The sequence below is a fragment of the Xyrauchen texanus genome, chromosome 28, assembly GCF_025860055.1.
Source record: "Xyrauchen texanus isolate HMW12.3.18 chromosome 28, RBS_HiC_50CHRs, whole genome shotgun sequence".
NCBI lineage: Eukaryota > Metazoa > Chordata > Actinopteri > Cypriniformes > Catostomidae > Xyrauchen > Xyrauchen texanus.
This window is the reverse complement of record NC_068303.1, coordinates 549,347-560,042: the sequence shown is the minus strand read 5'-3', so window position 1 is coordinate 560,042 and position 10,696 is coordinate 549,347. Positions and strand designations below refer to the sequence as shown.

Genomic DNA, 10,696 nt, shown 5'->3' with positions numbered 1-10,696 from the left:
TATATATATATATATATATATATATATATATATATATATATATATATAATTACTTTCTTGATAAAAAACATTGTGCCCATTTCTTCAGTCACTACTAAACCACTGAGTGTAACAGAATCATGTGAAAATTGTGCCCCAAAATGTTACTTTACTTCAGAAAAGTAAAACTTTCACTTTTAATTAAAAGGACAAATTGTGGCTTATTGTTACATAACTCAAGTGACATTCTGCGTGTTTGTCCTGCGCGACGTGCTGCGGTTGAAACACAATGTTCTCGCTGCACACTACAGTCACGTGTTACTGTATATCTCAGTGCTCGTTTCGATAACCAATGCAAAGCGAGCGTGGATAATGACGAAATCCCACTTCTGCAGACAGACCCGCCCACTTTGACCAAAAAGGGAAATCCCCTAAAACATAAAGAGAGCGCCCTTTTCCGCCCTCCCCAGAATTCCAACAAGCCCCGCCTCCTGCGCCAGGATTGGCTGCGAAGGGCAACTTATTTGTCTGTGACTGGATAGTTGAGAAGTCGTTCATGTAGCCGTTTGGGAACCTGACCGGAACGATGTTGTTAAGAACAAATAAACGTAACGCGATACATTTTTCGTACATTTTTGTATAACTATTAAGATAAATATTAATATATGAATGGCTTAAAACAAAGCTATTGGATATCTTAATAAAGTTAAAAAAAAAACGCAGTGTCTGGCGTAGAGACGTTGCCCAGGGGGCGGGGTTTGTCGGAATGCATGTGTGTCTCGCTCAGGTCACGTGTACAGCACTGTGTTCTCTGTGAGCGTGTTTTGCGTGACGGGAACAATTACTAGAACGTCACAACGACGAATCATACCGAGAACAAGGTAAGTCGCTGGGGAACGACGGGTTTTCACGGCTTTGTGCTGAATTGTTTGGGTTTTAATCGGTGCATGTTACTCGGAGCGTTTGGAGCGCTTTTCTTGACCAACTAAACGTCAGTTCTGAGTTTAAGAGCTGTTAAACCCTCCGTCGACACTTCTATGATTGGCTACATAGCTCAATCAAAACATGAGTTGTATTACACATAATTAAGTAATATTGGTATATTATGTTCATTCTTTGGGCATCCACAAAAGCACAAATGTGTGTTCCAGTGAGACACTTCCAATGGATGTCAATGGGGGCGATATTTGGAGGTTTAAAGGCATACATGTGAAGTTTATAATTTAATAAAAGCACTTGCATTAATTCTTCTGTCAAATCTTGTGTATTATTTGAGCTGTAAAGTTCTTTAAATCATAATTTAGGGATTAAGAGTTCATGGCGTTGCGTCGTCATGGCAACAAAGTAGTATATTGTCTCTCTATCTTCACACAGATGTGGTTATTAAGTGATTTAATGACAGTAAAATCATGTTAACACACATATTGTTTATGTCTTGTGTCTATACTTGTGAAACAGTATTTTAATGTGTACAGATTAAACCCCATTGACTTGCATTGGAAGTGTCTCACTGGAACACACATTTAAAGGAGGGACGAGTGGAATTAATTTATTTGTTAATCAACATTATGACACAAATGCTGCTGATTGAGTTTAACTTGTATTGAATCTGGAATACAGGTGAAACTCGAAAAATTAGAATATCGTGCAAAAGTTCATTAATTTCAGTAATTCAACTTAAAAGGTGAAACTAATATATTATATAGACTCATTACAAGCAAAGTAAGATATTTCAAGCCTTTATTTGATATAATTTTGATGATTATGGCTTACAGCTTATGAAAACCCCAAATTCAGAATCTCAGAAAATTAGAATATTACATGAAATCAATAAAAAAAGGATTTTAAATACAGAAATGTCAGCCCTCTGAAAACTATAATCATGCATATGTACTCAGTACTTGGTTTGGGCCCCTTTTGCATTAATTACTGCCTCAATGCGGCGTGGCATGGATGCTATCAGCCTGTGGCACTGCTGAGGTGTTATGGAAGACCAAGATGCTTCAATAGCGGCCTTCAGCTCTTCTGCATTGTTTGGTCTCATGTCTCTCATCTTTCTCTTGGCAATGCCCCATAGATTCTCTATGGGGTTCAGGTCAAGCGAGTTTGCTGGCCAATCAAGCACAGTAATACCATGGTCATTGAACCAGGTTTTGGTACATTTGGCAGTGTGGGCAGGTGCCAAGTCCTGCTGGAAAATGAAGTCAGCATCTCCATAAAGCTTGTCTGCTGAAGGAAGCATGAAGTGCTCTAAAATGTCCCGGTAGACGGCTGCGTCGACTCTGGACTTAATAAAGCACAGTGGACCAACACCAGCCGATGACATGGCTCCCCAAACCAACACAGACTGTGAAACTTCACACTGGACTTCAAGCATCTTGGATTGTGTGCCTCTCCATTCTTCCTCCAGACTCTGGGACCTTGGTTTCCAAATGAGATGCAAAATTTGCTCTCATCAGAAAAGAGGACTTTGGACCACTGAGCAACAGACCAGTTCTTTTTTTCTTTAGCCCAGGTAAGACGTTTGACATTTGAAGCCCATGTCCAGGACCCGTCTGTGTGTGGTGGCTCTTGATGCAGTAACTCCAGCCTCAGTCCACTCCTTGTGAAGCTCCCCACACATTTGAATGGCCTTTTCCTGACAGTCCTCTCCAGGCTATGGTCATCCCTGCTGCTTGTGCACCTTTTTCTTCCACACTTTTCCCTTCCACTTAACTTTCTATTAATGTGCTTTGATACAGCACTTTGAGAACATCCAACTTCTTTTGCAATTACCTTTTGAGGCTTTCCCTCCTTGTGGAGGGTGTCAATGATGGTTTTCTGCACAACTGTCAGGTCAGCAGTCTTCCCCATGATTGTGAATTCAACTGAACCAGACTGAGAGACCATTTAAAGGCTCAGGAACCCTTTGCAGGTGTTTAGCTGATTAGAGTGTGACACTTTGAGCTACAATACTGAACCTTTTCACAATATTCTAATTTTCTGAGATTCTGAATTTGGGGTTTTCATAAGCTGTAAGCCATAATCATCAAAATTATATCAAATAAAGGCTTGAAATATCTTACTTTGCTTGTAATGAGTCTATATAATATAATAGTTTCACCTTTTAAGTTGAATTACTGAAATTAATGAACTTTTGCACGATATTCTAATTTTTCGAGTTTCACCTGTATTACTTTAACCAAATGTACCTCACTCCTGCTTTAAAGGGGTCATGAAATGTTTTAAATTATATAGTTTTATTTTCTTTCCTGAGGTCGGCACTGATAATGTTATTAGAGTTTATTTTGTTTTTGTTTTGCACCAGCAAACTCCATCAGAAGAGAATGAACAAGCACTACAATATTATAAAACTAATAAAAGTACATTGCAGAATATAAGCTAAAGCCCTGAAATTGATAATACAAATGAAGCAATATATCACAAGCAAGACAGCTGTTGAATAAAAGTAGGACATGGAGGAAAAGATGATTTGGTAAAAAATAAAACTGATTTCATTAGGGTGCTACTTAAAAACACTTAAACAATGCATCTTTTTTGTTTTCTTCCCATTGTTGGAACGCCCAATTCCCAATGCGCTCCAAGTCCTCATGGTGGCGTAGTGATTCGACTCAATCCAGGTGTTGGAGGACGAATCTCAGTTGCCTCCGCGTCTGAGACCGTCAATCCGTGCATCTCATCACGTGACTTGTTGAGCACGTTACCGTGGAGACGTAGCGCGTGTGGAGGCTTCACGCCATTCTCCGTGGCATCCACGCACAACTCACCACACGCCCCACCGAGAGCGAGAACCACATTATAGTGACCACGAGGAGGTTACCCCATGTGACTCTACCCTCCCTAGCAACCGGCCCAATTTGGTTGCTAAGGAGACCTGGCTGGAGTCACTCAGCACGCCCTGGATTCAAACTCGCGACTCCAGGTGTGATAGCAAGCGTCAATACTCACTGAGATACCCAGACACCCCAAACTATGCATCCTTAATTGAGAAACCCTTGAAGGAAACATGCATTTCTTATCATTTATTATTTACATTGAAATATAACTTTTTAAACAGGTGTGGTCAATAGCACATTGTCATATTGCCATATTTATGCTGTGGTATCGAAATTGGTATCGAGAACCGTGAAATTTCACTGGTATTGTACCGACTACTGTAATTTAGGAACCCTGACAATACTACTTGAAGCCGTATCTTTTTAGAGGCATGAGATGTATATCAAGAGGTCAAAGACGTCCGTCTAGAACATGAATGTATACCAAAATAATCCAAAATAGTCCAGATGGGTTCCCTTTGGTGTTCAGGAATAGTGAGGCCACACTAGTCATGTCAGTCCTGCTCTCTCTCTGTGTTTACAAACCGTTTTATGGTCTTTGATGATGTTTGACCATATTGTCTCCTCTGCATCAGTGTCATACGGTGGAGCAAGGATGAGTGCGAAGGTAAAGGACGAAGCACATTTAAGAGCAATGGCCAAATTTAAAACCAAACGGATGGACAAGTCAAAACCAGACTCTGAGAGGGACTCGGGATTCTCAGGTCTGTAGTTGTGACGTTTGGATTCTCTGTTCAGATGTTTGATTATGTACTGAAGACTGAACATGTCTTGCAGTTAACCAGGTAAACTGTGTGTTTCTCCACAGACGGCAGCTCTGAGCATCTGAGTGCGATCGATCAGACAGACACGGACGATGCGGCGTGTTTTGTGGGTTCTAGATCACGCGCCTCTCCGCTGAGCACTGTGGTCGGGGGAACACTGAAGCGTCTGTCACCCATGATCATCATGAACAATGTTGTTCTGAATCAGGTACATTTTAGGTTTCATTTTCTATAATAATTGTATTATTTATTATTTGGTTTATTATTTGGTTTAGGGTTTGATCTGACATTAACTCTTTCCCCGCCAGCGTTTTTAAAAAAAAGTTGCCAGCCACCGCCAGGGTTTTTGACTATTTTCGCTAAACTTTAATGGCCCGCAGAATGATTTCTTCCATGAATATATGAAGATGCTATATATCAAAATAAAGATCTGGGCCTCTGCTTTTAGGTAAAAAAAAACGATTTTATTTTATTTTCATTTGTTCTTTTTTTATTGCGACTTGAACAGAGGTAGGTTTTGTCAAAAACAACATTTCAGACAAAAAGCTGATAAAAATGTTTATGTCTGATATTTTGAGCTTCTCAATACTCCACTTCTTCATGTTTGAGACGATCGCAGTCTGTTTCTTTGATCAAAGAGTTGCGTACTCTTTCAAAACATGCGGAGGGTCTTCCTTACCGTATAACACCTAAAACACGGAAACCCGGAACATTCCGTGTTTGGCGGGGAAAGAGTTAAGTATTACATTTTTTTTTTTGAGAATTTGTGTGCTGTCTATTGTTTAGTCATTATATCTGTCTGACTTCATTTGTCTATCTATCTACAGTGCTGTGGAAAAGTGTTTCTCATCATGATTTCTCCTGCTTTTTGTGTGTATCTCACTTTATATTGTTTAAAAAATTCAAACATAAAACAAAGTCAATCTGAGAAACACAAAATACAGTTTTTAAATGATAATGTTGTTTATTGAAGCAAAAACGTTACTCAACACCAACTGGGCATGTGTGAAAAAGTATTTGCCTCCTTAGTGACTAAATCCCCAAATCTATGAAACTGCATTCATAATGGGGTTCAGCTGGACCTGATTACTGTCAGCCATGTTCAATCAAATCAACACCTAAATACAACTTTTCAGCTGCATGAAGATGGCTTAAAGGTCTCCCTGAGCAGCACACGATGCCAAGGTCCAAAGAAATTCCAGAAATGAGGAAAAAGCTGATTGAAATAGCTTTGTGACACTTGCCAGATGTATTTTAAAGTCTCTGGGACTCGCGAGAGTCATTATCTCCAAATGGAGAACACTTGGCACAGTAGTGAACCCTCCCAGAAGTGGCCGTCCTTCCAAAATTCCTCCAACTGTATTTTGTGTTCACTCAGGTTGCAGATCTAAAACAATTTAGTCTGAAAAATCACAAAAACAGAAGAAATCAGGATGGGGGCAAATACTTTCTATTCTATCTGTCTGTCTCCTATTTGTCTTATCTCTACATCTGTCTGTCTACCAGTCCTATCTATCTATGTATCTGTCTGACTGTTAATTTTCTGTCTGTCTGTCTATGTTTCTATCTATTGGTCTGTCTGTCTGACTGTTCTGTTGCCTGTCTGTCCTTTCTATCTATCTGTGTCATATATGTCTCTCTTTGTATCTGTCTGTCTTTCTATGAGTCCTATCTCTCTTTCTTTCTATCTTTTGGTCTGTCTATCTGTCTGTCTGTTCATTTGCCTGTCTAGCTATCTTTTGGTCTGTCTATCTGTCTGTCTGACTGTTCGATTTGCGTCATTATCACCCGTTAACACCAGATGAAGTCGTATTTAAATTTCAATGGTTTATCTGCAGTCTGGAGAAAACGCTGCTGCTTTGAAACCCTGGAGCTTCAGTCCAGCTGTTGAGGTGGTTCAGCAGCCTCAGGTCGTCTTCCTGCAACCCGTGGTTCCTCAAGTAACTGCAGCGGTGCCAAAGGGACCCCCTTCTAAACGCAGACGACACAAAAAATACCTCCCCATCCTCAAATCCTACCCCAAAATCGCCCCTCACCCTGGAGACAGTCCACACAAGGCAGGCAGCAACAGCTCATCTTCTAGTTCCAGTTCTTCAGTAAAGAGTGACCGTTTGTCTTCCCAGCACTTGTATCGAGGTCAAAAACACAGACGGCACAGCTCGCAGTCCGGCACGCCAACCGTACCCAGCTCGCCTCAGCCCTCAACACTTCCACACAACACATCAATTGTCTCAAATACTACGGGCTGCCTTGACAGTGACGTGCAAACAAACATTAGTCCCGAATCCACGGACAACCACTCCGATCCGCCTCTGCGGACGTTGACGCCTAATTCACGCGCCGTTTCGGTGAACAGCATCTGCGAAGGCGACACGGACAACAAGGTGAAGCGGTTCTGCAACACATACAACATTCTCAGTAAGTCAGGATTGCTGAACATTACGCTTCGCACGAAAGAGTTAATTCGGCAGAATCGACGGACGCAGACGGAGCTGGAGCGGCTACGTGAGCTCACAAACCTCTTCATGGAAGCTCTGCAGACGGGCGACTCGGGAATCTGGAGCAAACTTCAAACCAGCATGCTAGAGGAGGACCAAACGAAAGATAATACGCCACACGTAGGACACGGGGACCGTTTCTCAAAAGAAGGTCAATGAACAATAAAGTCGGTCAGATCACAGTGAGGGTGTGTGATGCACCATAGTGCTTTTAATATGTGCTTAAGTTGCATTGTCCAGAAATGATCTCTTATCTCTACAACTGTGGTCCTAGGCAATGCCAGAGTCAGAATGTTATTAAAGGTGAAGTGTGCCGTTTATCTGTGTTAAGGTGCTTAATATTGCCGAGTATCAGTAGTCGATTGGAAATCATTCCTGTATTGTAGTGTCTCGCACCCAAACCGCTGAGAACATTTCAGTATGTGTTTGACCGCTGTAAAATAGTTTAAAATGCAATGTTAAAAATGACTGTTATAAATGACTGTTTGAATGCAAAACAAATCTAGCGAAATGGACCTGAAACGCATACTAGGAATACTACATACCACTAAACATTTAAGTTGAAAATGCTTTTATTTCAATGCTCGAGAGTCAGTTAAAATGCACATATTATTGCAATTAGTAAAAACATCAAACTAAGCAAATACCAGTTTGTTTTACTCACAGACAAAAACATAGTGAGTAATCGCTAATTATATGTCTTTGACGATTATGATGGTGTCGCTTATATGCCGCGTTTTCACTTATAACTTTACAAAAAATAAGTGTAATATAGAATACTACATATGATTATTTAGAGTCTGTGATTATCTTTCAATGGAGTCCAGACACAAGATAATCAGATGTATAGATCATTAGATAATCCACATGAAGCACAATGTTACATATGACCACCAGGAGATGGCGCCAAATACACGACACAGACTCAATGATGACTCAAATGACACAGAATGAAACTCATTCTTCATGATTTTTCATCAGTTTCTTAGTCTGAGATTCTCAGGATGTATCAATCTTTATCATTTAAAAAAAACTTTAATGTTCTATACAATGATACCAGACACATGACACTTTTTTTTTTTATTATCCAAATATAAGCCTTTAGTTTTGGGTTTGCCACTGAAACAGGAAATCTTAAAAGCACCTTTAGAGCATAAAAGGTTAAATCGCAAGATAGATATTTTACTCTGAGCAAAACTCCACTACAATGAGAGGAAATCACCCGCATTTACTACCAAATTTCACGCTATACGACTAAAAATGTACATATTTGCCAAGTGGCTGGTAAATATTTGTATTTCACTCCAGTAATTGTGTAATGTGCGTCCAAAGACGAAATCCAGTGTCTCTTTTAATGATCAAAAACAATAAAAAATAAACATTCAATTCTAATCAGACATAGTACAGGTGAGAAAGTCATTAAAGCCCCTCTCATTAATATGCGCTCATTTACAGACATGCATGTTTCCTTAAAGAGACAGTACTGGGTTTTTTTTTAGCACGTATTCAAGAAATCAATGTAATTATGCAATTAAACAATAAACATGTAACAAAATAAAATATTTGCAATATAAAATCTTATTTATTGATTAAATGCATTGATTTGTTCTTAAAAAAATATATATATTTTCCATAATGTATCTAGTTAAAAGGTCCCCTGTATATATAACGGCATTAGCCGGGAGAGAATTTCTTTCATATGTGAGCACAAGGGACATTATAACTAGTCTAAACTTAAAGCATAAAATGTCATTGATGTGCAAAGAGTTTGAGAGTTTGGAGTTACTGTCGGACACATCGTTCCAGCTGAAAGGGAACGTTAGAAACGTATATTTATTTACAAAAGTCTGAGACCATGTTGAAATCAGGGATATGTTTATTTCAAGTTCGACCTGGACTTAAAATATTATGATACTGAATATGATAAAACTGCAATAATAAAATAAATCATGATCATCTGGTTAAGAAATGCAAGTCATCAGTTCAGCATTTACTCCCATTGTGACACTGATACATGATGTGTAATTAAAACGTTACATTAAATACAAAACAGTAAAAATGCTAAATTGAGGCATTTGTGGTCCTAGATTTTGGACCTCACCGTAGGTGTATTTTGGAAATGAACTTTTATATTTTATGTCCTTTTGTACATTGAGGTCTCTTAAAACGACAGTTTTACTTCTCTTTTGTATGAAAACGTAGAAAACATTTTGTAGTCTGGCAGTTTTGATAATCTTCAGATACGTTTTGGTGTCTAATTGTGAGTGTTTGCTCCCGTAACAGCTGCAATTTATTCACTGGACTGATTCATTCGACTGTTGATTTGATGAAATATGCTGCACATTTGAGTCTGAACCTCGTTAACCAGTTTAACATCCGCGTCTTCAGATGTGTGTGCGTATATACCATTTAAAAGCCCAAAAGGCTTCACATGTGACGTCTGCGAAAGGTGTCAATCTGATATCTAATCTGTGAATTTGGAAAGTACTTTCTCTGATTCTGGCGGAAACGTTCGTCTTTATGTTGCTTTTATTATCACTGACATCTTGTTACTCTTGTCTTAATAATATGCGGTGTTGTGTATGGACATGTCTGACTTTTATGAACCGCTTTATTACAGCTCTAATCCTGTGTGTGGTTTTACATTAATACGACATACATGCACTTATAATATATGACATTGTGTTTCTAGATGAGGTCTTAAATTAAGATATCATACAGGAATTAAACATTTTCTTAAGAGCATTTATCAGCAAAACCAAATAACAATATTCCTCTGATTCTTTTAAAAGTTGTATATTTTTGTGTTGTTTCTCTCTCTCTTCATTATCCACTTGTTTACTTTTTATGTTTTAAGACATGGTTTACTCGATAAACTGCAAAGGCTAAAGTTTTCATGTTATAAAGTTATTAAAATCAATTCAGATGCACTGTTGTGTTCATAAGTTGTACATTGTAGCTAAACCTATTTTATATCACAGCTTGTGTCTACTCGGATGTAGACCACGATTCATTATGATAAATGCTAAAGTACTAAATGATCAATAGATCAATCAAAATGTGCCCAAAGATGCATCCCAAATGTATCTTTCAAAACAGGGTAGCCTATTTTTCTGTGACTTTTCAAGGCAATTTCAAATAAAAGGCATGCATAGAAACTCTGTACTTGTGATTATTGAATATTTAAGATGTGTGATTATCACAAGCGTCAGCTGAATTTTGATTAAAGGGACAGTTCACCTAAAAATGAAAATTCTGTCATCATTTCCTCACCCTCATGCCATCCCAGATGTGTGTGACTTTCTTCTGTTGAACACAAATGAAGATTTTTATTAGAGTATATCAGCTCTGTTGGTCCATACCATGCAAATCGACAGGGTTCAAATATTTTAAGCTCCTAAAAGCACATAAATGCAGCATATAAGTAATCCATAAGACTCCAGTGGTTTAATCCATGTCTTCAGAAGAGATATGCTAGATGTGGGTGAAAAGAAACAGATCAATATTTAAGACATCTTTTTACTATAAATCTACACTTTAATATTCTTCGTGCATATTGCCACCTAGTGGGCAGGTAGGAGAATTTATAGTAAAAAATGTCTTAAATATTGATGTTGCT

General features: G+C 38.6%; 1 protein-coding gene across 1 annotated transcript; it reads left to right on the top strand.

The window, feature by feature from the left end:
• Positions 1–750: 750 nt before the first annotated feature.
• On the top strand, positions 751–10,330 carry cipcb (CLOCK-interacting pacemaker b). The gene is made up of 4 exons (XM_052095676.1): positions 751–860; positions 4,391–4,519; positions 4,624–4,787; positions 6,418–10,330. The coding sequence occupies exons 2-4, from the start codon at positions 4,411–4,413 to the stop codon at positions 7,234–7,236; spliced, it is 1,092 nt and encodes a 363-aa protein (XP_051951636.1). The 5' UTR covers positions 751–860; positions 4,391–4,410; the 3' UTR covers positions 7,237–10,330.
• Positions 10,331–10,696: the final 366 nt, after the last annotated feature.